Here is a 26391-nt window from a genome sequence, read left to right as displayed (position 1 = left end):
CACCTACTGTGTGCTTGGGAAGAGTTTGACTTGCCCTAGTTCCTTTACTGCTCACTCACTACACCTTGAGAGGCTTAGGTAAGGCCATTGCGCTAGGGCTTAAAGGCAGGAGTTACCCAACATTTCACCGACCAATGACTAGAACCAAAGATTTAATTAGATACTGTAGGTTCAAAGTCCCTACTTTAGAACATTATTTATTCATTCTCTTCATTTAGTTGTGGGTGGGTCAAGACGAATTTAGGAAATGCAAAGAGATTAGGAGCCTGAGAAGATGGATGGCATATTAAGAGTACTAATACTTGACATTCATCACTTGAATTTAATGTTTATGAGAATTTTGTTTTTCAGCCCTGTTTTACTAGAACTAGGGTATTTAAATTGATGCCACCATTTTCAGCATTCATCTGAGCTTTCAGTGACTAGGTTGGGAATTCTAGTAGAGTCGAAAAAACTAACCATCAAGAAATGAGATATAGAGTGAATTAATGCCATCCCTTTTCTTGAGAATTATTAACAAATCTAAATGAACAAAAAGGTGTGCACAAACCCATTATTACAACAGACCTTGATGTACTAGAGTCCCTGATGTTATGGCCAGAGTTGGGGAAACCATTCTTACTTGCCCTCACTGTCCACCTTTCCTAAGCAGAGGGGAAGAAAAGAAAAACGGTAGAGGAACTGGCTTTTGGTTATTGTTTTGTTTCTATGGAAGGCAAGGAGTTCCTATGAAGACGGCAGCCAGGTGTACAAGCACCTAAATGTCATCCCTCAGGACATCAGAGTTTTCTTCAGAGATGGAAAACTTGTCCTTGACTAATAGGAAGGCTTTTCATTTATACCTGGAGCCTAAAGCTGATACCTGGACAAAAGCAGCCACAAATTAAACATAGCCTCCATGGCCATCCCATCTACCACTCACATCTTAGAGCTACCTTATGGAATCCTGGGAGCTCACTGAAGCTTACACAGGAAACCACTTTCATTAGGTAAAGCCTACCTAGATGCTAGAAAAGAACTGAAGACCATCTGTGCCTAAATTCTTTGAAAGCTGTAAAGCTTGGGTAGCTATGAAAGCATTTACATACTACACATTATTTTTCTTGACTCAAGGACTGCCTGTTTTACATTATAATAAATTTTTAAGTGCCTTCACAATACTTTTACCTCATCAGGTTTCTCCAAAATAAAAAAAAAAATTATTTAATGAACACCTGTTTAGGCTTTCTGCAGAGTAAAATCTGGAATCCTAGCACTGCTTTAATGTCATAGGGATACATAGTTTGCTCTCATGAAGCTTATATTTAATTCGTTGAAGGTGATAAAAGTAGTGGGCCCAAAGCACTTCAGTAACATTAAGACTGTATTTGTGTCCCAGAATATAGGTATAGGATTCTAAATGCTGTAGGATTGGTAGGGAAAGAAGGTTGAATTTGGGCTGGTCTTGCAAGTGTATGTTAGGACTTAAATACATACAGAGAAAAACGCAGTCATTTTCTTTTATCAGCCATTTAAATATCTCTTCTGATTGTATCTTAATATAAGCAGGCCTCAGTTTATACAACTTAAAGACCATAATATCCACATTAATTTAAAACGTTTTTTTTATTTCTTAATCATATCTTTGTATTATCTATATCTTTGTGTGTGATAGTTATAGTTACATTAAACCAAATGTTTTTTTAATGACTGTTGTAGAATTTTTTGAAGCAATATGCACTCAATAGTAAGGAGTTCTTTAGTTAGCATTAGATCTCTTCCCGAGTTTGCAAAATTCGAATAAAGTTCACTTGCCAGTATTTGTTACCTAAGAAGGGTGAAGGGTCACCCACCACCTTTTAGTAGTGAGTGGAATAGCAGGGAAAATGATAATATGCAGGTGGGAGTGAGATAATGAGTAACTAAATTCTAGACTGTTCTGGTCAGACATCCATGAATGCCTGCTGTGGTCACGTTATTATGTGATGATATGATGTTCTACAAAGAGGCATCAGCCAGTGAGGCCTAGACTCATGGTCCTGGCATGATTAGCAACAGCAAACACATTTTCACATCCTTTTTTTCCCAGTACCTCATCACTGGAGCTATTGGAAATGGCTGGTATATCATCACATCAGAAATTCTCTAATGAGGCAATTGTTCATTAATTTTGGGTGTAAACATTAGTGTTTCTTTATATTCAAAAGGCTTAAGGAAGAAAAGGCTATCTGCCTCCAGCTTTGAAATTTGAAATTAGGTTCTATCTCTTTTCTTAAAGTGGAAAGGCCCAGTAGTGCTGGGCTTGGCACAAGGGATGCTTAACTAACAGTATTCAAGGTTTCTGATTAATGTTTCAAAAGAATATCACATGTCATAACACCAGAGACAGACTCTGTAAATGAAAATACAGATGGATGTGACTGCGTGAAAATGAATATTTCAATATGACAAAAACCCATTGTTAACAAAATCTTAAAAACTTACGAAAAACTGGGAAAAAACATTTGTATCACATATCACTGAAAAAGGTTTGCTATTTCAAAAAGATAAAAGTCTCACATGTCCTTATGGAAAAGAAGTATATCCTTATAAGAAAATAGCAGACTCAACTAGATGAAATGTTCCGTTTTGTTAAAGATCAAAGAAATGTGTATTATTAAGAATAAGGAGATGTGATTTTTAAAACCAATCTGCTAAAAAAGATTGGAAGTATCACTGCCAAGTGCTGAATGATACTGACACTCTAGCAACAATCAAGCAGTGTGGATGGCAGTATAATTTCCTTTCAAAAAAAAGAAGTTTTATTTGAGGTATGATCTGTTTACCATAATGTCTATTAATCTTTTCAAAGTATGGAAGTCAGTAATTTTAAGTAAACTTACAGAGTTCTGTAACATTACCATAATCCAGTTTGGAACCATTTCCGTCGCTCTGAAAGTTTCTCAAGTTGCTTGCATCCAATCTCTGCTCCCACCCCAGTTTCAGGCAACCACTAAGTTCCTGACTCTAGATTTGCCTTCTCTGGAAATTTTATATAAAAGGAATCAAACAATACACAATCTTTTGTGTCTGGTTTCTTTCAGCGTGGTATTTCTGAGGTTCATATATGAACATATTCATATATGTTGTAGCATGAATCTGTACTTCATTCTTTTCTGTTGCCCAGTGATATTCCATTCTTTCTTTATACTTTCGCAAATGGATGGACATTTGTATTGTTCCAGTTTTCAGTTATTATGAATAATATTGCCGTGAATATTTATATGTAAGTCTTGCATGGACATATTTTCATTTCTCTTGGGAAGTTTCCTAACCATAGAACTGGTGGGTGGTATGAAAGTATTTTTAACAGCTTAAGAAACTTTTAAACTCTTTTCCAAAGTGATTTTTACATACCATCAGTGGATGAGGTGCCATTGTCTCTATATCCTTGCTCATACCTGGTATTGTCATTTTTTATGCTTATAGCCATCCTAATAAATGTAATTTACATTTCCGTGATAACTGATGATGATGGGCATCTTTTTATGTGCTTACTAGCATAATGTATCTCTTAGGTAAAATGTCTATTCAGATATTCTGCCCATTTTTTAATTGAGTTGTCTTGAGTTGTTAGAGTTCTTTAAATATTCTGTATACAAGTCCTTTATTAGCTGTATGATTTGTAGATACTTTCTTCCAGTCTTTGACTTTTTAAAATAATTTATCTTAAAAATAAAATAATTTATCTTAATGATGCCTTTGGAAAACAAGTTTTTTTTTTTATTTTGATAAAATCCATTTAGCATCACATCTAATAAATCTTTGCCTAATCCACAGGTATTTTCTCGTAGAAGTTTTTTATAGTTTCCACTCTCGTGTTTAGTTCTATGATCCACTTTGAGTTAATGTATCTAGTGTGAGATAAGGGTTTAAATTTGCTCTCTCTCGTTTTGTTGGGTATCTTTTTTCATTTCTTTTGGCACATTGATAGACAGTTTTCCCAACACCAGTTGTTGAAAAGACCATCCTTTGTTCCCACTAAATTGCTTAGGTACCCTTGTGGAAAACCAGTTTGTCATCAATGTAAAGTTTCTTTCTGGGCTCTCAGTTATTTTCCATTGTCTGTAAGTCTGTGCTTATGTCAATACCACATTATCACGATTATTATGGTTTTGTAGTAAGATCCGAATTCTGGTAGTGTCAGTCCTCTACTTCTTTTTCAAAATTGTTTCATCTTATATTCTTTGCACTTCCATATAAATGTTAGAATCAGCTTATAGACTCCTACAAAGTACCTCCCATGATTTTAATAAGGATTGAATTGAATCTTAAATCAATTTAGGATGAATACCCTTTTTAACCATATTGAGTTTTCTAGTATGAATATGAAAGAGCCTAACTACATGTAGTATGCCATCCGTAAGTGCTTGCTGAGTTTGAGTTAATATTGATACGGTACCTGTGTTTGAGTAAAGGCTCCAAAATGACAGGCTTGTACATTTTATTCATTGATTCACTCATTTCATATTAAATAAACATTTATTGAGCATCACCTTTATGCAAAGCACCATCATGTTGGGAAATAAGTGAATTTTTTTTTTCAAATCCTTTTTGCAGTGAATGAGTAAATGCTCTCATTTTTAAGGATCTTTTAGTCTGACAGAGTAGGTAATATACATATGTAAGTATTTATACTTATGGCAAGAAATGATAATGAGCCACAAGAAAAGCTATGAGAATTGAAAGGTTTGGCTAAAGCACATCCAAAGAAAAAAACATTGACAAGAAGTTGTTTGGTTAAAAGGGTTGGAGGTTATAGCTGTTTTTTTAAAAAAATCTCTAGAGGGTCAGTACTAGTTTGTTATTAAAGGTGATCTGTCATTGGTCTTTCCTGTGAAGTCTTGCTTTCTTTGAAGTATGAGGAAGTTAAATTCAAGGCCTGGTTAGCAGTTGAGATTACATTGTGCAGTAACTGCCCTCCCTCATTAGTAAAGATCAAGTGACTTCATGGCCTTCATGCCTTTCTTTTAACCACTCTCTTGTATTTTAAAGGTGGTTATGTGACAAGCACCATATTTCTACATTGGCACATGTTATTTGATTACCTAATTTAGAATTAACTTTATAATCTTCGTAATTTGATTTGACCATGAAATATTTGATGGTTCTGATGTTTCTAACACCCCATGCTCCTAGCACAGGTAAAATTTGTTGAACAAGTGTATGAGTGAATCATTTTCATGGGAAGAAAGTAGTAATTTAATTATTTCATATACTTGTTGAGGAGGTTGTTTGGTGTCGTTCTGACATTTATTAGTGGTATAATTTAGGGGACATTGCTTAACTTCTCCATAAACTTCTAAAGTTTCTAAATCTTTATGACTCAGTTTTCTTGTCTATAAAACAGGGATACAAATAGTTTCTACCTCATTGGGTTGTTGGGGGAATTAAATGAGATGGGGAATGCAAAATACTTAGCACAGCACCTGGCATATGTAAAACAGTAAGTGGATGTTCATTATTGAAACGATGGTATTTTCAATTATTCAAAGAACTACAGTGGAATAGTAGACTTATGAAAAGCACCATGCTTCCATTTTGTAGGAAGGCAAATGCCACACTCTGTGGATAGGGAGCAAATAGATCTCACCTTGCATGTTTAATTAACTGTGGTTCTAGAAGTAGGTGTTCACCAACCAAATAACAAATGTAGTTTTTGAAGGAACATAAGCTTTAATCTGGTGCATTTTTACACGGCTGGTTTTTCTCAAAGAAAAAAATATATTTTAAAATATCTCCATATAACATTAAAATTCCCTTGGCAAATCAGTTATCAAGTGATCCTCTCTTCCTGTATTTTCCACCTAAAACACTGCTTTTGTTTACACCAAAGTTAAATATATTCCACTTTCCTGCAGGGTACAATTTGGAAATGGTGACTGAAATAAACACCATTTAAGCTGTCTGCTTTCACAGTACCTAGTAAGTTGAAATATGATGTTAGTCTCCTGAGTAATTTAAAAATCAGTGTTGAAGATAACAAACCAAATCAAAATGTTGAATTCCTTTTTCACTGGCTGCTTATTTTTTGTACATCTCACTATCTTCTTAGAACAGTTCAGTCACATCAAGTATTATTTCCTGGCCAAGGTATTTATTGAGTTCTATATTATTATGTCTTGTGGACATACCCAGAAACAGGGCCATTTAGAAATGTCCAAGGCAAATGCATATTTGAAGTAAATTATACACATATTCAGAAGTAGGAAAACAGAAAAAAATGGTTTTAAATTTCAAAATTGGTTGCAAAATTCAATTCTTAAGGAACACATACCAGTAACAACATATAAATATATTTATTACTATTAAAATTTAAATAGCTATCATTTATTGAATGCCTGGATGTATCAGACCTTAGTTGTTATATGCTTTGTATTCATTAGGCATCTTATTTTAAACCAAAGTATGTGAAGCTATTAGAAACAAATATATATGGGAAGTATTATGGTGTAATTTCATATTATTTCGTGTTATTCTCACAACAGTTATATGAGGCTGTTCTCATCTCACAAATATAATAATGACAGCCAAGATAAATAACATTTAGATGGCTTCCCATAACTCAGGCACTGTTCTGAGCAGTTTGCATTAATGAACGGAATCCTCCTAACCACCCAGTAAGGTATGTACTCTTCAAACTGCCAATTTACAGAAGGGCCCAGCGATAAGGAATGGCCCAACAGGGACTATAGTCCTGGCATTTGGCTCCAGAGCCTGTGCTTTTAACTGCCGAACCCTGCGGCCTTTCTCATGCACACAAGAGAATATTAGGATTTAGTAAGATGAAGGAATTCCCCCCCAGGTCACACAGCTAGGAGGTTATTAGTACCAGGAATTCTAAGCTAGCCCTCTTTTACCCAAGAATTTTGCTCTTAACTATTACACTACGATACTTCCCATAAATGTTTATTTCTAAGAACCTCATGTATTTTTGACTAAACTAAGATGCCCAATAAATGAAACAAGGAAGAATCAAGAGTTATATAAATACATGAGTGTTCATTTGATTAAGTGTTATCTTTATTAAGACAGGCTGATGCCATTTTTTCTGGTTTCCAGTCCACGTTATCCAACAAGTCATCATTATCTGTAATCATGCCCTAAGGTTGGTCTCAGGGTCCAGGCCTCTGCTTCTGGGGGAGGCACATTGCCATGAAGCCTTCTGGGTATTTCAATTAACTAATGGACGTATACAAGATATATATATGCACAATATCCTCACCAAAGTATTGATATCGTTGAGTATTGAGGTCTAAAGCTCAATATTTTCTTCCAATTAAACTGCTGGATTCACTATTTCCAAGATATATTGTCTTCATCAATTTGTTGAAGACAATAGAATAATAGGGATACTCCCCTGTGATCCGAAACACCTAAGTACCCTGGCATATTATATATTGAGAGATTGTATTGAGAGATTGTAATGTAAATATTATGTTACTGGTACTTAGGAATTATATTTAAAAAATGAGCAGGTGCTTTTGTTTTTGGGACTCTTTGAATAAGAAGAAAAGCTTTTTAATTTGGAAAATCTTTTGGACCTAGGACTGAATGGATTTTTATCTCAGGTTCTGGATTACCAGTGATTAATGTTTAATTACAAAAATTATTTCTAAGAGGAATACTGTAAAGTGATATTATTTTAAAATTATATTTTGATTATTGTTGCCCCATGCAAAGATAAATACAAAGTCTACCTTGAGAGGTGTTGGGGTTTTTGTTTTACTTTTCTCCCTTTCTTTTTTTTCTTTTTGGATATAAGCTTTGTTTTTTTTATAATTCTGGACAGAATTAGTTAAATTCTACTTTGTGGGAAGTCATGAGTACTAAGCATGGTGTATGTGGGAGGTAAACATACCAAAGATTTCAGTTAATCAAAATGTAAAGCTTTGAATAGTCCTTCTGATGTGTTCCATATAATACATTTTTAAAAACTATATTCTTTCTACTTCTCATTGCTTTCCTTTACTTCTTATCTTAATTACAGCTTTTAATTTTATTATCCCCTTCTTGTGGTCACATCAATCACATCATCGGTTTTGCAAAAAATACAAAGAACATCATAAACTGTTGAACATCATAACTGCAGGAATACAGGGAACCATTTGCTGTAATGGAATGATGATAATGATATGGAAATCATTTCATATCTGGGTAAATAGGAAAACAATGTAGCCATCTGGAGAGATCCCTGGTATAAAAGTTGGAAAACTTGGGTCTAGTGTGGACTTACCACTCTTTACCAGGGGAAAGACACCTGATCTCTTTGAACTTCTGTTCTTCATCTGTAAAATGTGAATGTTAAGGTTACTTCTGTATATTCCCATGCTATCGAGAGGACCAAATACAATAACAATGTAAAAGTCATTGAAAAATGTGAAGGGCTGTTTGATAGAAATGATCTGATGTTTTTTCTTTAGTTTTAATAATGAGATAAAAAATACTTTTATCTGGAGGTGCCTGGGTGGCTCAGTCTGTTAGGCATCTGTCTTTGGCTTAGATCATGATCTTTGGGTTCTGGGATCAAGCCCCACATGAGCCCCACATCAAGGGTCCCTGCTCAAAAAAAAAAAAAGGGTCCCTGCTCAGTGGGGAGTCTACTTCTCCATCTCCCTTTGCCCCTCTTCTCTCTCTCTCTCTCTCTCTCTCTCAAATAAAATCTTAAAAGAAATACTTTTATCTCTGTATGTGACCATTCAGAAACCCAGAATAGTACATGTATGTTCATCTCAACATACAGTATTTTTAATGGGAATTGTTTATTGTTATTCCAAGATGCTCACCAGTGAGGCAGGATAGGAAACACTCCACTGCATACTATGTGCTCTTTAGCTAGATCTACAGATTAAATTACTTCCCAGTCTGGAAACCCTTTGCTTTTCTAGTATCCTAGATCTGCAACCAATTTTGAAATTCAGAAAATTAACACAAACCCCTCTGAGAGGTGTAGTGATTAAAAGAATGAACTCTGATCCAGCCTATGTGGGTCTGAATCCCAGGTCTCTACTTAACAGCAAGATTACTAGCTGGGTAATTTTTAGCAAGTAACTTAACCTCTCTGGTCCCAATTCCTCATTTATAAAACGAATATGATGCTTCTTTACCAACTTCACAGGATTGTGGTAAGAATTAAAACATTTAAATCATTGCCTTTCATGTAAATGCAATATACATTGTTTATTATTATTATTCCTTAGGGTCCCTTGTTTTGTCCTTTCCTGAGACCCCAGTACCTATAGGCATCTCTATAATATACACCGTAACACTTCTGTAGTGTGATTAATAAGTACATGAGCAGCTAAGTCAGGAAAATGAGATCTTCAGGCCCATTATCTTTCAGTTGTACTCATGAAGAAACTCTAGCAGAGGGAAGTGACACGTGAGCCAGACTAGAATTCAGGCTTCTGACTTTAGCCAGGTGCTTTCCCATCCATACAAAATCAGTCAAATGAAAAACATAACTCAGATGGAAGAGGCAATTCAGACCAAAGAGATATGTGAAATGTTTAGAGTAGTTTATTTCATATTAAAGATATACTTTTGTTATTGCATTATATGTATTTACGCTAATAAAATTTCATCAAACATCCTAGAACATGGCTTCTTCTTTTACTTTCAGTTATCTTTTATACTTGAATACAATGTGAGGTATTATCCCTAAAAGCATCCCTCAGAAGAAAGGTAGTTGCTATTTATTTTGGTTCATTCAGTCTTTTACAGCAGAGTTTTCAACTCAATTACTTTCATCTCTAACAAAGTAAGATTTTGGGAAGACATACTAGCCTGACATGACCTCAATAAATGAATTTGCGTTTATAGAAATTGATGAAATTAATAGACATAAGCAAAGAAGGAGGTAGCAGAGAAATTTAATATTAGTTTATTAACCCTCTTAATGTGATCTCTCAATTCTAAGTATTGGGTTTTTAAAGACTATTTTTAAAAGCTTGGAGGATCCCAAACAGACCTACAGAATGAATGAAAAACAACCATACTGGTGTTAAATAATGATCCTTGTGGCTTAAATAAAAATTTTAGTATCTGTTTCATGTGTCATAGGAATATTTGAATTTAGGAGAACTATCTGTTATTTGAAAAACCTCCAAGAATTTCTTGGGCAGTGCCCCCTTTTGAGGGGGAAATTAACATTATGTTAATCAAATAATTGAGTTATATATTAACTTTAGGAGAAGAGCAACAGCATTAGATTTACATACATTTGGGCAGCCCCTGTGGTTCAGCGGTTTAGTGCCACCTCCAGGTGTGGTCCTGGAGACCCGGGATCGAGTTCCACGTCAGGCTCCCTGCACGAAGCCTGCTTCTCCCTCCGCCTGTGTCTCTCCTCTCTCTCTTTCTTTCTCTCTCTCTCTCTCTGTGTCGGTCATGAATAAATAAATAAAATTTAAAAAAAATTATTTTTTTTCTTTTTTTTTAATTTTTATTTATTTATGATAGTCACAGAGAGAGAGAGAGAGAGAGAGAGAGGCAGAGACACAGGCAGAGGGAGAAGCAGGCTCCATGCACCGGGAGCCCGACGTGGGATTCGATCCCAGGTCTCCAGGATCGCGCCCTGGGCCAAAGGCAGGTGTCAAACCACTGTGCCACCCAGGGATCCCCCCCAAAAAAGATTTACGTACATTTCTCTGGGTGGGTTATTTGGATCTTTTCTCCTAGAATTTCCTCTGCTAACTGGCTCACTATTAGACTTTCTTTTCTCCAGCCTTGAGTTTGTAACAGAAGATGTAAATTAATTTTTAGAGAAATTTCAAATAATAATTAAGAGGCTTCAAAAAAAATTTTGGCCAGCAAGTTAGAGAAGAATTACCTCAAAGTAATACGTTCCCCAGGTTAAAAGAAGTAATTATTAGTTTATTTGCATTTTTACATCTGTTCCCAGCTTTCCCACATTAGCCTGAACAACCCAGGAGTTGAGACTGAATTTGTTCTATGGCTGCTGGAAGATGATTACTTGGATTTCATGTATACTCCATACTCTCAAGTAATTTGCTTAACTTATGAAGCAGTAGCCCTTCACTTGCAATCTTAGAAGAAAATCTCTAGGAGCCGACACTTACCAATATAGACTTTTTGGAACTTTAATATAAGGCCCAACACTTGTTGCTGAGAATCCTGAGCCTTCGCCTTTCTTTCTTGCATGGCTTAGAACCATGGCACAAGCCTTACATGTCCCAGCCATCTGCCACACCGTCAGTATCGTTCTCTGCAGTGATAAATCTACAGGCTCATGTCATTTGAACTGTTCCCAAGCAACTGTTGAAGGGTATAAGGATTTTTCCATCTTCTCTGATACCTTCCTTAGTTTAGAGGAAGAAATATTGGCTTATCACCATCCCTACCACCTCCCACCCCACAGCCACCACCACCCTGGTGCCCCTTTATCTGGTGATAACTACTATTTATTGGAAGAGAAGCTCAGAATTGGGCAATTTTTCCTGTTGATTCCTTATGGATTGTGGAATAAAAATTCCAAGTTTCTTTTCTCGGTTTCCTAATAAGGACTGCTGGTTTTGTTTAGTGGTCAGGAGAATGTAGTTGTGTCCTCTTACTGCATTTTTGTGTCCTCCGGTGCAGGGCTCAGGTATGTCTGTGTAAAGAAAGAAGGGGGATGGTACAGTTGGTCAGCTGCTACACCAGCCCTCCCCCTGCCAGTTCTCCTGCTCCACCAGCCCAAGGGGTTCTGCATCCATGTGGTAGTGGTCTTGGCTTACCATGTTGCCCACTCCAGTGCCCTCCCATCAGCCCAGTTGAAGCAATTATAAATGATATGTCTTTTTTTTTAAGAATTTATTTATTTATTTATTTATTTATTTATTTATTTATTTATTTATTTATTTGACAGGGAGTACATGCACGCACAAGCAGAGGGAATGGCAGGGAAAGGAGAAGCTGCTGAGCAGGGAGTCCAGAGATGCAGGGCTCAATCCTAGGACCCTGAGATCATGACCTGAGCTGAAGGCAAATGCTTAACCCACTGAGCTACTCAGGCTCCCCTGATATGTCTTGAACAGAAAAGAAAGAGGCAGTATACAAACCAGATTTGTAAGTCATTTAAGAAGTGCAGAAAATGCTAGGAGTAAACCTAATGGTGAAATTTGTGTTAGGGCACTGTTAAACTTAGACTTAAAGGAATGAGTTTTCTTCTTTTTTTCTCTCAATATTGCTAATATTTTTATTTGGAAAAAATTTAAATACAGAAAAATCCAGAAAGTAATGTAACATATTCATTTGCCCACCCCTCAAAATTCACATATTTTAATGTTATCATTTTGCTTCAGATATTTTTTAAATTAAATAAATGTTACAGATAAAGGAGAAGTTTCCTTAGAAACATTCCCTTGGTTCCTTTCGCTTGTCAGCCTCCCTAGAAGTAACCATTATCATGAATTTGTTGTGTATCCTTCCGGTCCATGATTTTACACTTTTATGACATATGTCTTATATAAATCCTTAGTATTGATTTGTGCATGTTTTAAAATTTGTAAAAGTGGAATCATATACATATATTACTCTGTTTTTTTCCTTCTGTCACTTTACATTATAATGGATGAGTGTAAATCGTTTAAGTATATTGTGATCACTAATTTATTCAGACTCTTTCTAAAGACTTATTTTGTGGTTTTTATTTATCATTTGTTCTTTTCTTTCCTTTCTTTCATTGTTAAAATTTGCTTTATTCCACTCCTAATTTGGAAGTTTATAGATCCTGTTTCTTATGTTAAAATTTTTAAGGGCTGTTTTTTAAATTTTATTTTAACAAAGTCTAAAATGATTCTGGGTCTGTATCATCCTCCAGAACAAAACCTGGATTCTAGCATGCTTTAACTTCTCATCTGTTCATTCTGCTCTCATTTTTTGTGGTTATTAAGATCTAGAACTGTGCTGTCCAGTATGGTAGCCACTAGCTACATGATGGAATTAAGCACTCTTTAAAAAGAATGACGCCTGGGAACGCCTGGATGGCTCAGCAGTTGAGCATCTGCCTTCGGCTCAGGTCCTCATCCTGGGATCCGGGATTGAGTCCCTTCAGACTCCTTGCAGGGAGCCTGCTTCTCTCTCTGCCTATGTCTCACCCTGTCTCTCTCTCTCTCTGTGTCTCTCATGAATAAATAAATAAAATCTTAAAAAAAAAAAAAAAAGAATGAGCTGAATTTTTAAATTTTCGATTTTAATCAGTTTAAATTAAAAAAACTTGTATTAGATTCAGTTTATGGAAAGATTTAAATATGTTTGGAACACCCTGGATATGTGAAATTACTATAAACTTTATGAACTCTAAACATAAATCAGGTGCTCCTGGTGAAAACCTAGCACCTGAGTGGAGATTTGCTTATGTTAAGTGTAAAGTACATGCCGCATTTTGAAGATTTAGTATAAGAAAACTTCGTAAAATATCTCATTAATAATTTGCAAATTGATTGCACATTGAAATGATAAAATTTCATTTTTAAAAATTTTTCTAAAGATTTTATTTATTTACTTGAGAGAGAGAATGAGAGCACAGGATGAGGGAGGGTCAGAGGGAGAACCAGACTCCCTGCTGAGTGATGAGTCTACCAGGAGCTCAGTCCCCCACTTTAGGATCATAAGCTGAGGCCAAGGCAGACGCCTAACCAATTGAGCCACCCATGCACCCCAGAAATGATAAAATTTTAGATAGATTCAGATAAAGTATTAAAATTAATTTCATCTGTTTTCTTTTTTTTAATGTGGCTATTAGAAAATCTGGAATTATGTGTTATATTTCTATAGGACAGCACTGGTCTAGGGTTTCTGTTGAAACTTTTTTAAACACAGTAAAATAGGTATTGTTATCTACAAGTAATAGTTAATTAGACTTATCAATATTAAGTAATTATACATTACTTCATATATGCTTTGCTTCCATCTGAATTCATTTTTCTAATTGCTAAATTTGATCTTTAGTAACAGGTCCTTGTTGAAAGGAAGGCTGTGTTTGTTGATGGTAAACTCTCTTTAAGTATTTATATTCTGAGATATCTTTATTTTTCCTTCATTCTTAAATGATAGCTGGGACAAGGTTCTAGGTTGACAGTTTTCCTCAACTACATGAACATTACTCCCTTATTTCTTCTATTTATAGTTGCTGGTGAGAAGTAATTCTCTGTAGATAAAACATCTTTTAACTTTGATAATTTCTTTTTTTTTTAAGATTTTATTTATTTATTCATGAGAGACACAGAGAAAGACAGAGGCAGAGACACAGCCAGAGGGAGAAGCAGGCTCCATGCAGGGAGCCTGACCTAGGACTTGATCCCGGGACTCCAGGATCATGCCCTGGGCCGAAGACAGGTGCTGAACTGCTGAGCCACCCAGGGATCCCCTAACCTTGATAATTTCTACAATTTTCCTCACTTTACTATAGTTTTACTACAGCATATTTCATTGGATTCATTTGTTTTGCTTCCAGCTTGTTCCTTGGCATAAGCTTTCAATCTGGAGACTCATGACTTTAATTTGGGAAAATTCTCAGCCACCATGTCTTTGCCTTCCTACTAGTACCTCTGTTCTTCGGCTTCTGAAATGTCTGTTAGGTGTATGTGGAGCTTCTCAACTAACCACTCTTGTATGCTAACTTCTCTTGTATAGTGTCCATTCCTTTATTGCCCTTTGTTGCATTCTGAGCTAATTCCTCAGCAGTCTGTGACAATTTGTTATTTCTTGTCCCTCATCTAGAATTTATGTTTTGAGGGTTTTTTCTTTTTTATTTCAATGAGCCTAGTTTTATTTTCTGATTTGCAATTCAAAAAAAAGTTCAGCTACCTGTTGATTTTTGCCAAAGTTCAGGCCTTCTTGGCTTCTTGATACTTTGTCCCCATCTGGTCACCAGGTGTTCAGTAATCCACCTTCCTGCTGACTTGCCCTCAGATCAGCTCTTAGTGGTACTCCAGACTTCTAGAATCCCTGCTGTGCCTTCCATCTGGCTACCATGTATGTCTGCCACACTGTTGCTGGCTCTCAACCCACTGCCCTTGCCACTCGGGTGCTAAAGGAGCCTCATATATATAAATGAGACCTTTTGTTTAACTATGGCTCTCTGTCTACCTTCTTGACCATTCTGGGTTCAAACTGGATTAGCACAAGCCTGCTTTGTTCTGGGAAATGAGAAGAGAGCCCTTCTGCCTTTGAGTTCCTCAAATCCCATTGGATTCAACTTATCCTTCCCATCAGCCCACTAGAAGGTTGAAGTATGTCTGAGATCATTGATGTACGACCCCTATCCCCATTTATTCTTCACAATCCTTGGCACAAAAACTTTGGGCTTCTGTTTCAATCCCTTCATACTGTACCCTCCTTCTTGTCTCCAGCCTCATGGCTAAGTGTTAATGGTGGACAGGGTGTGTGGTAAGATAGCCTGAAATGTTAATTCCTTCTGAAATTACTCCTTGTTACCCTGTTCAACAAAAGCAGATGACAAGGTTACATGGGAATCTGAATGTGCTCACTTTTAAGATTCTGTTGAATATAATTTGATATTTGGTAATTTAAAGACTCATTAAGATACATATTTCATTGTATAATATCTGTATAACAACACACCGTCTATGAAATGCTCTAACATCTCGCTTGGTCTTAAGCATGACACTTGGAGTTCAGTGTGATTATCATCTGTCATTCATAGATGAAGAGACTGAACCACTGATCAAATCACTGGCCCAGATCACAACAGCTCCTACGTAGGAGCAACTCAAGACCATGTCCTGACCTGCATTCATGTTATAGTACCACACTGATCCCAGGGTAAAGATCATTTGGCTTGTTTCTGACTAAATGTAGTATGTGCTTGTTAATAGAAAGCCCTTACAGAGAGATTGCTGGAGAAACCAGCTTTGCCTTGAATTGTAGCTCTTCACATTTCCAGTCTTCATTCATCTGAAGCCATTAACATTCTCATTCTACCTGCTTTTTGTGTGTGTGGCATTTTTCCAGGTTTCTTTTTTTCAGTAATTTATATCTGAGATCACTGTTTAAAAAGGGATCTCTCCATCATATTGCTGTCACTAATCCACTGCATAGAAAAATATTGAAAATTATGTCATTAACACCCATTTTTTGACTTTTTTTAACATTGGAATAACTGTATGCTGCTTCTTTAAAAATGCCTATCAGCTACAGTAAGAAGGTACCCCAGCTTGAAATCGACCAGCTGGCCTACCAGCTATGAATGAGAGCCCAGCACTTCTTGACAACAGAGGGTCTCCTTTATGACCAGAAGGGTCGAGCTTCTAGCATGGAATTGAGCTGAGCCAAATGGTCCACATAGGGACCATCTTCGTATGCTCTCACTTGCTAAGATTTTGCTGTCTCCAACTTGGCTGGCTACTATAGCAAGATCTGTGATTTAGAAATTCCTGTGCAAGAGAGTGGGGAATAGAAAAGAGAAGTTCTGTTTTCCTTCATGATAAAGAAGGTTTCAGGGAAGAGGGAGAAATGGTTGATTTGGGAAACAAGAACTCCATGAGAGGCTCCTGGGTGGCTCAGTTGGTTAAGTGTCTGACTCTTGGTTTTGCTTCAGGTCATGGTCTTGGGGTCCTGGGATCAAGACCCGCTTTGGGCTCTGCGTATTTTTTTTTTTCTCAAAAAATTGAACACAAATAAACCAGTTTTTTTTTAAGCATCCAAACATGAAGACTATATAAATATTAACATGTAATTTATCAACTTAAAGGAAAAATGTTTATGAATTAGCCACAGTTCAGAGTCGTGAATTTTGGCACTTAAATTTTAAGAGAGTTGTGGGCAGCCTGGGTGGCTCAGCGGTTTAGCGCCATCTTCATTCAGCACGGGTGTGATCCTGGAGACCCGAGATCGAGTCCCAGTCCCAGAGAGTCTGCTTGTCTTTCTCTCTCTCCTTCTGCCCATCCCCGACTCGTGCACGGGCATGTGTGTGTGCTCGCTCTTTCCTTCTCTCAAATAGATAAATAAATCTTAAAAAAGAAAGAAAGAACTCTATGAATGTACAGGGTTCCAGAGCAAGGTGAACTGACAGACTGTGGTGAATAGGCAGCCCTCAGGGAGAACTGAAGGTTTACTAGGTCGTCTGCCTTGAAGAAGAGCTTTTGACTTCCTAAAAGACTTTACATACTTCTGATCTGTTTTACATGTTATTTTATAATCTGAGTTTTTAAATTTTTCATTATTTTATGTGGACTTTCTATGTATTCACATAGCCTATTTTTTGATCCCATGGCATTAATAATTACATAGTTTACTTAAATATTTCTCTATGATTTACTGTGTGAGTTGTTTCCAGTTATTCTGTATTAGAAATAGTACAACTAAAATGGTATTTTTAGTCTTTCTTTGAGTCTTCGTTCCAAAATGGAATTACTGGATCATTTTATAATTAGTCCTGTGTGTCTTTCTCAGATTGCCAGTTTGTTCTTTGAAAATATATTAATTTGCAGTGTCACCAGGCCCACCAAACAGTGGGTTTTGTGATCTTTAAAATTTGTTTCTCATTTTATCAGATGAGGCATTTACCGCAGAGCTGTTTGTTTCATTTTGCTAAAGCCAAACATTATGCCAAATGTCAGTTTGCTATTTGTATTTTTTCTCTTGGAAACTCTTCATATCTTCTGCACACGTTGTGTTATAGAGATTGGGTATTCACCTTCCACCTTTATGTGGTTTTGAAATGTGTGAAATACTTTAATTTTCTAACTAGCCTTTAGCCAGTAAAAATATATTGGGAGGGCAGTCCGGGTGGCTCAGCGGTTTAGTGCCACCTTCAGCCCAGGGCATGATCCTGGAGACCCAGGATAGAGTCCTGTGCCAGGCTCCCTGCATGGAGCCTGCTTCTCTCTCTGCCTGTGTCTCTGCCTCTCTCTCTCTCTCTCTCTCTCTCTCTCTCTCTCAGGAATAAATAAATAAAATATTTAAAAAATATATTGGGATATGCAGCATGTCACATAAATCTAGGGATATTTTTCCCATAGTTGTAGTACTCTATAAATGAGTCCAGTTTGAGCTGTCACCAGAGTGGGCAGGTGCTGCTCCAGGTTGGTGGGTCAAAATCAGGAAACAAATCAGCCGGGGTGGCAGGATGTTTGGCTGTCCTGCCAAGGCTGAGAATTTGGTAGAGATGCTGGAGTTGATAATGGAAGAATAATAATGCATGACACATTTGTCAAGTCACATCAAGAAGTGGGCTAGAAATCAAAGCGAGGCACGTATGGGACAAAATATGCTCAGGCTGGGCTTTCTTAGCATCCTGCCTTCATCTTAGAGAAACAAAGTGAGTGGAACATGTGGTGGATTTCTGGCACTACTGCCACTGGCTGCTGGGTCCCTGCTCTGTTCTTTAACTAGTGGTGGAATCATCAGAAATCAATGAAAATTGCTTAGAGTGAATGCACATTAAGAATAGGGGTTCATATCAGTTCTTGCACCACTGCTATTTTAAAATTAGAGCAGTTATGCAGATAAATGCTGAGTGTGTGTGTGTGTGTAAAATGTATCCTCTTACAAACTTACTTCTTCTCCATAAAATATCTGTTGACTTATGTGATCCTGAGAATAGATATAGCTATTTTTTTCAAACCTGCCTCGAATGTGTGCTTTCCCATTTAAATACAATTCACTGAAATATTTTCTTTCTAGTCTCCAGAGAATACAGAGGGCAAGGATGGATCCAAAGTAACTAAACAGGAGGTAAGTGTATCTTTGACATCCTGAATTTAATGTTTTTAACTGGAATTGTTTAATATTGTTGGGATTGTCTCCATCTGAATGAATACAGTTCTGAATAAGGTTGTTGAGACAACGTAAACCAGAGATAAGAGTGTCACTGTGTTGTGTCTCTTGGCCTCTTGGCCGAGGTAAATTTCAGTTGAGAACACTGATGCATCCTTTTCCACTTACTATGTTGTTTATGTTTCCACCTGTCGATCCTGCTATCTGTTCAAGTGGATACTGAGAATTCCTTCTGGGCAAAGAGTGAGATAATAGGTAAATTCATCAAGGAGAACAAAGTCTGCCTTTCACTGCAAGGAAATGAAAGACTGTTGATAAAATAAATTCTCTGCTCCAGTGAGTGAATTATAAATTTCTTTTTTTAGTTCTGAATATATGCCCAAAAAATGTCATCTCTAAAGTCAAAAATTGTGAAAAGACACACAAAATGACAAAATATTAAAATTTTTTTAAAAAAACAGGAAAATTCTTAGAACTTAGGATAATTAATTAGGTAACAATTCAAGGAAACTGTATTAAAATACAGAAACCTCCAAAGAGCTAAGAAATTGAGAAAGATGATTGTATTTACCTACTGTGGTAATATCATGAACTCCTAAAAGGAGATGGATAAAAAAGTAACAAATTAGATGCTAACTCTGATGACATTCACTTTTAAATAGCTTTACAGTGTGTAGAAAAAACTGCAGCTCTTACCCTTGAACTTATAAGGGGTCATGTGAGAGACAGAAACAGTATCTAGTTACAGATTCTTTGATTGGGTGATTCATACTGTGGTTTAATAATTCGGAGGAGTTTGTCATGATAGAAGCACCCCTCCACAAAATTTGTACAAGGAAATTTGTTCTGCCAAATAGAAAACCTTTTAACAGAATCTGTGACTAAATTAATTTAAAAGCAAAACAAACCTGAAACCAAGGCCCCACCATCCATTTACCAAGCATTCAGTGTTTAACAGTTTGGGAGGTGAAGTTTGTGATCCCATGTCAAGTTTCAAGTTACTAAACAAATGCTAGAATGAACCAAAAAATGATAAATGCATGGATTTTCTTGAAAATGGCGAAATGTAATTTCTAGGACAGTTGGCTAAGTGTAACAAATCTTAATGTAATTTTTAGATTTGGACACAAAATGCATTTGGATTTTTCCTTAGGAGCTGCTATTTAAATTGATCTGTCAGTCATAAAACCTAGAAACCATTACGCACAATAGATCTTGGATAGTGTAAACAGTCTTTCCTATCCTTCTACACAGAGCAGTCAAGCTGGTTAGAATATATGTAAACTATTCTTGCTTATCCAGCTGTCTTATACATATTTTGAGTCTCAGAATTTTAAGTATTTGTGTTATTTATATATTTTATATTTTTAGTATTTTACTTTATATTGTATTTATTCTATTATTGCTAACAAAAATCGTTCCTAGGAAAAACTCTTTCCCTGTCCTTTAAGCCACGACCAGATTAAAACTCATGATTTGTCTTCGGGACATCAACACAACTGTTTGAAAAGTGAAAAGGTCAGTCAGCTAGTGGGTTAGGGTAAGAACTGTCAGACAGTATATTGATTGATTTTTTTTCCCCCCACTGAATTGACTGAATTTTCTAGTTTATGTCATTGAGTATGCACAGGCTTGACTATTGGGAATTGAGATCAGTTACAAAGAGGGATCCTCTTTTGAAAAACCTCTTCCACTGCAGTGATATTTGAAGGGCATAATGCAGAGTATAGCTTTTGGACAATAAGCGACCACAACAATATGTTAAAAGCATTACACTTGGCAGTTTCCAAAAGCCCTTTCGCATTCGTTATTTTGTCTGAGCATTACAATAATCCTGAAATGAGGGCAGAGCACATTCATTCCTTAACAGAAAATACTACGTACCTGTAATATGCCAAGCGCGGTTCTAGGCTCTGCAGATTCCACAGTGAACAAAAGAAGCCAAAATGTCTTCCTTCATGGAGCTTCCATTTTAGTGGAAAAAGAGAATAAAATAATATCGCTGAATATTTGCTATGAAGAAAAATACAGCCAGGAAAGGGAATAATGAATATCAGATAATTGTTTTTTTTTTGTTTTTGTTTTTTTTTTAAGATTTTTATTTATTTATTCATGATGGACAAAGACAGAGAGGCAGAGGGAGAAGCAGGCTCCATGCACGGAGCCCGACGTGGGACTCGATCCCGGGTCTCCAGGATCACGTTCTGGGCTGAAGGTGGCGCTAAACCGCTGAGCCACCCAGGGATTCCCCCAGAGAATTGTTTTTAATAACAGATATGCAGCTATTATTATTTCCAGCTTTACTAAAGGAAACAAGTCCTGAGAGAAATACGTTATTTTCCACAGGTGTCGTAACTTTTGTATTGCAGAACCAGGGAAGCTATGTGAGCTTCCTGATTCAAAATCCTCTGTCCTCATACCGCTTTTGTGGTAATCATAAATCTGGTTACCCAATGCCTTTTCTCTGTCCTCTCCATTTCCCAGCCAAGGCTCTAATATCCATCTTTCCCTACTTCCCAGTTTTGCAATAATTTCTACGTGGCTCCTCGTTTGTCTTTGGAAATTAAAAGCAACTTGATTTTTGGCTTCTGTCAGCAACTACACATGGTCCCTGACTTGTGATGGTTTGACTTATAATATTTTGGCTTTTCTGTGGTGCAAAAGCCATACTCATTCAGTAGAAGCCATGCTTTCAGTTTGTTCTTTTCCCAGACTAGCTATATGTGGTATGATGCTCCCCTGTGATGCTGGGCAGTGGCAGTAAGGCTCAGCTGCCATTCAGCCCTGTGATCATGATGGTAAACAACCAGTACGTGTACAACCCTCCTGTACCCAGAAAGCCATTCTGTTTTTCACTTTGAGTATTGCATTCAATAAATCACATGGGATATTCAACACTTTATTATAAAATAAGCTTTATGTTAGATGACTTTGCCCAGCTCTAGGCTAATATTACATGTTCTGGGCACAATTAAGGGAAGCTAGGCTAAGCTATGATGTTTGGTAGGTTAGGTGTATTAAATGCATAAATATTGTAATATTTTCAATATTTTCAACTGAGGATGGGGTTATGAGGATGTAACTCCATTGGAAGTTGGGGAAGATCTGTGCATGGTTAGACTTAGGAGCATTAAGAAATCTTATAAAAATAAACATACTTCCAGATCCCGTAAGAATGGCCCATATATTTCAAGCGGTATTCAGCAAAGTCCAAGGACTCTACTTGAATCCAGTTGTCGGTGAACTTTTGTCATAGTGAGTTTAGACCTCCATGTTCTTTTGCAACGAAGATGGTAAAGTAAAAGACTATGTGTCTTTGGGAGTAGCCTTCACCAGAATTTGCTTCAACTCAGAGAATGATCAGTTAATCAAATGCTTATTAAAACATTTCATTGTGCCCAGCAGCTATACCCCACAGTGACAAACCCTCCCATTACTTGTCTCTGTAACTCTTGGTTGGTGACGTGTCATCCTGAAAGTCATCTTTCCTCTTCTGAGAATCACTGTCTTGACCACGTCTCCCAAGGATTCACAATCAACAAGTTGAGAGAAATTCTTAGTGTCTTTTTTTTTTTCAGTTGTCCTGCCTAACAGTCTGAGTCTTAAATGAGTACTTAAAATTCTAGTACTTTAAGGATGAAAAAATAGCAATCTAGTCCATTTTATATCCAATAAATACAGTATAATCATTTATAGATTTTAAGGCTGTGAAAGCTGATGGAACTTTCCAGGAAGGTGTTCACACTTGCATGCATAACCATGCTACTGCCTGTGAGTGAAAGGTTCGCCTCAGCCTCCACTATTTGCAATGAAAAAGAAAATCTCTTATGGTGGTTACTGGAAAGGAAAATTTAAGAAAAGTCCTTTTTTTATAGCATAGAAAGAAGAGCTGGTAAATTTTAGACAGAAAGTCATAAAATGATTTTACAGTAGAAGATGTGCTTTTTAGAGACGGTTGATTTAGACAGCCTGGAGAGGCAGACTTTGTTTTTGCATTAATTTCCTGGGCTTTTTATTTTGAAACTCTTGTACTGGGCCTGAATTATAAAAAGATAGGGAGTCCTTTGGATCAGAACGGCTTTTGGGCCCTGCAGGATACTGCTTGCTTGGGTGGGAATATCTCTGGAAATCCCAAAGGGCTCTCTGATATCTGCCAAGATCTTCAGTATGCTCAGGTGTTCACATAGAGAGGAAAGAATTAGAGCACCAGAGTTGGGAAGTTGTGCACATGATTTGGCCCCACTTCAATGAGATTTTATTCATGACGACTACCTGGTGGATAGGAAGGCAGTTATAAGTAGTGGTGAATATGTTTGGCCTCTTATCAGGCCTCCGCCTGGATAGTAATCGGGCAGGGGCCTTACCATGCCTCTCCTCAAGGTCACGCTACTACACATTTCTGGCGCTTACCCATTCTATTCACCTCACCATTTATGGAGGGCCCCTGCTGGGCATTGGAGCTACAGAACTGCAGGAGAAGTCAGCCTTGTGCCATAGGGGTACAGTCGCAATACAGATGAGGTGAACAGTGAGGTAAGGCTGATGTGGTACACATAAGTTGACACTAACTGGAGAGGGATTCAGATAAGGTCCATTCACCCCTCTTGAGCATAGAGGCTGCCATTTTTTCCCTCTCAGAATGTATCACTCTGATCACTCTTTTGCCAGCTCTGCTTCACTTGGGAGATGATCGGGTAGTCCTTGAGGCCTTATAGAAGCATCAAAGCTGAGCCCTGTTTGGTAATTAGTGGATGCTCCTTTGCTCTTCCGTGCTCGGAGAGCATTTTGAAGGAAGTACAAGTTACCTACTGGCTGCCTGTTTTATTTTTTTTTTTTTATAAATTTTTATTTATTTATGATAGTCACACAGAGAGAGGGAGAGAGAGGCAGAGACACAGGCAGAGGGAGAAGCAGGCTCCACGCAGGGAGCCCGACGTGGGATTCGATCCTGAGTCTCCAGGATCGTGCCCTGGGCCAAAGGCAGGCGCCAAACCACTGCGCCACCCAGGGATCCCTGGCTGCCTGTTTTAACGGCTAATGTTGTCTTTTCTGTGGTGATGATACCCAGTTCATTGCAACTGACTGTTCTGAGAAAGGCATCACAGGATTTGGGTTCTGGTTCCCTGTGACTCATGGGTGCATTGTCATGAATACACCCATGGTAATCCTAGGAGACACCATGGTATTTCCTATGGAGCATCTGATACAGGCATCCCTCCCATACTAGGCATCAAGCTGTACATCCTCTTACCCCGTGCAGTGAATATATCACGGCCACCACTTCACCGGCACCGTCTCCCAGTCCCTTCACATTGTTTTAGCTGGCCATAAGTCCAGCTCTGATTTTTTTGCCTTGAGACCCCAGGGTTAAAATTATTCATGGAGGCTCTGGCCCTTCATTTCCTTCTGTAGTTTAAAGAAAGATGAGTTTCGCTTCCTCTGGCTATTTTCAGGAAGCAAGTTCTTAGATGTGAAGATGGCAAGAAATATTTCTTCCAGTTTGGCCTGACCAGCTGACCTACACTGACCTAAGTACAGCTTCAAGAATTCCATAATTCTTTGCAGTTGTGGCACGGATTCCTGCTGACTTCCCTAAAAAAATTTGAAACATTTAAGCTATGGTAATGAGGCAAAGTCTGCATAAGGCAGCAAGAATTAGGGGAAAGATTGAGCTCATTTTTTAGGCACATCCTTTTGAGAATCTACTATATGTTAGGTGGTACATACACTGTTCTGCCAGAGAGAACAGTGAGTACAACAGACAAAAAGTACGGAGAATTTATTTCTGGAACACTTTTAAAGAAAGGCAGTTGTACTTTCAGAATGTGAAATCCCTTGGGGAGCCATGTTTTGCTGATGGTAAGTAGAATATCAGTTCTGTATGCTTCTTTCTGAAATGCCTACAACAGTTTGGCTATTTTAATTTTCTTTGCAGTTCATTTGCTTAATTTGCACTGCCCTTGAAGAGAAAACATTTCCTGAAAAATACCAAGCTCAACAGAGTTTCCCTAAATTTTCTAAACTTCCAAATTAAAAGAAAAGATTAGCGAACTTTTGGAGCACCTGGGTGGCTCTGTTGGGTAAACATCTGCCTTTGGCTTGGGTCATGATCTTAGTGTCCTGGGATCGAGCCCCACATCTGATCAGAGGGGAGTTTGCTTCTCCCTCTGCTCCTGTCCCTCCCCAATGCTCGTGCTCTCGCTTGCTCTCTCTCTCTAAAGTAAATTTAAAAAATCTTTAGAAGATTAGTGAACTTTTTACTCTGTCTCAATCTTAAACATACACATTCAGCATATAAATAAATATGTGTATTCTGTTACAGGTAAGAGGAAGTCTTTCTTGTTAACTGCCTAATAAGATTTATTATCATCATTCTCCTTTCTAACATAGTAACAAGTCAGGAAACTCCTATTTTTGTTTCTACACAGTTATGTAAGTCTTTTTTGTATTAATTTGTAAGTTTTAGTTCTATTTGTAAAGAACAAGAGTCAGACTGGCACTAGTTCTTAAACAGCTACTCAATGCTCCTGTTGTTCATTTTATCATAAAAGTAGATTATGGGTCAGAACCTAAATTAATCTTCCTGTCTTTTTCTTAACCCACAACACCCTTAATTAGGAGAGGCCATTTCTTTGAACAATGTGTCTACACGTCTGTAGGAAACTTCCTCTTGAGTATTATGGTACACACAACACAGTAAGGCCTTTGAAATATACCTTACTGTGCTCACCTGGAGAGAGAGTAATGGGAGCCATACATTACACTCTTCCAACAAAGTAAGGAATGAATTTTTAAAAATCAACTTGGTTGTCTATAATAAAAATTGTTTTTTCGTTTCCTTTGTAGCCCACTAGACGGTCTGCCAGATTGTCAGCGGTGAGTACTTTAGAATCCCCTGGCTGTTAGTTCTTATGAGTCCATGTTCCCCCTGTTCAGGACAAAGCAGCAGAAGGAGGATTAAGATGTTATGTCCCTTGAGTTTTTTTTATTTCCCTTTTGGAAATTACCCGAATCACAACTTCTAGCAAATGTGACCAGCGTTGCCAAGCAATTCACTTGATCAGATACGTCCATGAAAAGTAGCGGCCAGCTGTGTTACCAAGAACATAACACCCAGGAAGTTGTTGGATATTCCAGATCTCTGCAACAAAAGCAGCACATTAAGCCAAGTCCCACCCTTCTGATTCTACATACAATGTACTAAAGTGGACAACAGTCTCCGTGATACATGCTTCCGTCAGAATGTGGTGGAAGTTATCAGAATCCATGTGCATCATTTCAGAACCATAGAATCTTTGAAAAAGTAATCCACTTGGCCACTCAGAGTCTCCCTCTGTGGGTGAGGCCTGGGGAAGAGAAAGGGGTTAAGGTCATTAGAGCTGGGATGGGCAGGTGTGACCAAGCCTTGGCCATGAAGGTGCTTCAGCCCTTCTCACCGTGGTGTGCTCCTTGCTGGCTCTCATGCTTCTCCTTGCTGCCCTGCTCACATACAGTCCTCATTCTGCCAAGACAGGTGGTCAGCCTGGCTCTCTGCTGCACACTGAGATGTAGGGATAAAGGCATTGGTTTCTTGGCTACCAGGAGCTACTAGCTACTTTGGCCTTTAAGGAAGCATGGATATCATCCTCAGCCAAC

At 37.6% G+C, this 26391-nt stretch overlaps 1 protein-coding gene and 1 long non-coding RNA gene across 8 annotated transcripts in view; one reads left to right on the top strand and one right to left on the bottom strand.

Moving 5' to 3' along the window:
• The window catches only part of HMGN3 (high mobility group nucleosomal binding domain 3), a 32396-nt gene that overhangs the window by 1642 nt on the left and 4363 nt on the right, over nucleotides 1-26391 (top strand). For all 4 annotated transcript variants that reach the window (XM_025444487.2, XM_025444488.2, XM_025444489.2 and 1 more), the window contains exons 2-3: nucleotides 18664-18714; nucleotides 25603-25632. In XM_025444487.2, coding sequence (XP_025300272.1) covers nucleotides 18664-18714; nucleotides 25603-25632 — 81 coding nt within the window. The remainder of the gene's footprint in view (nucleotides 1-18663; nucleotides 18715-25602; nucleotides 25633-26391) is intronic.
• Nucleotides 4922-25626, bottom strand: LOC125752238 (uncharacterized). 4 transcript variants are annotated; one of them, XR_007401234.1, is made up of 5 exons: nucleotides 25487-25625; nucleotides 21915-23028; nucleotides 20641-20769; nucleotides 18925-19046; nucleotides 4925-11626 (listed from the first exon to the last, which is right to left on the bottom strand). It is a non-coding gene; the product is annotated as an uncharacterized LOC125752238 (long non-coding RNA). The 4 variants fall into 4 exon arrangements; XR_007401236.1 differs by having other exon boundaries at nucleotides 20641-20720; XR_007401235.1 differs by lacking the exon at nucleotides 21915-23028 and having other exon boundaries at nucleotides 4922-11626; nucleotides 20641-20720; nucleotides 25487-25626.

This window comes from Canis lupus, chromosome 12, assembly GCF_003254725.2.
Source record: "Canis lupus dingo isolate Sandy chromosome 12, ASM325472v2, whole genome shotgun sequence".
Taxonomy (NCBI): Eukaryota; Metazoa; Chordata; class Mammalia; order Carnivora; family Canidae; genus Canis; species Canis lupus.
Note: the sequence above shows the minus strand (reverse complement) of the source record. Positions and strands in the feature narration are given on the sequence as shown.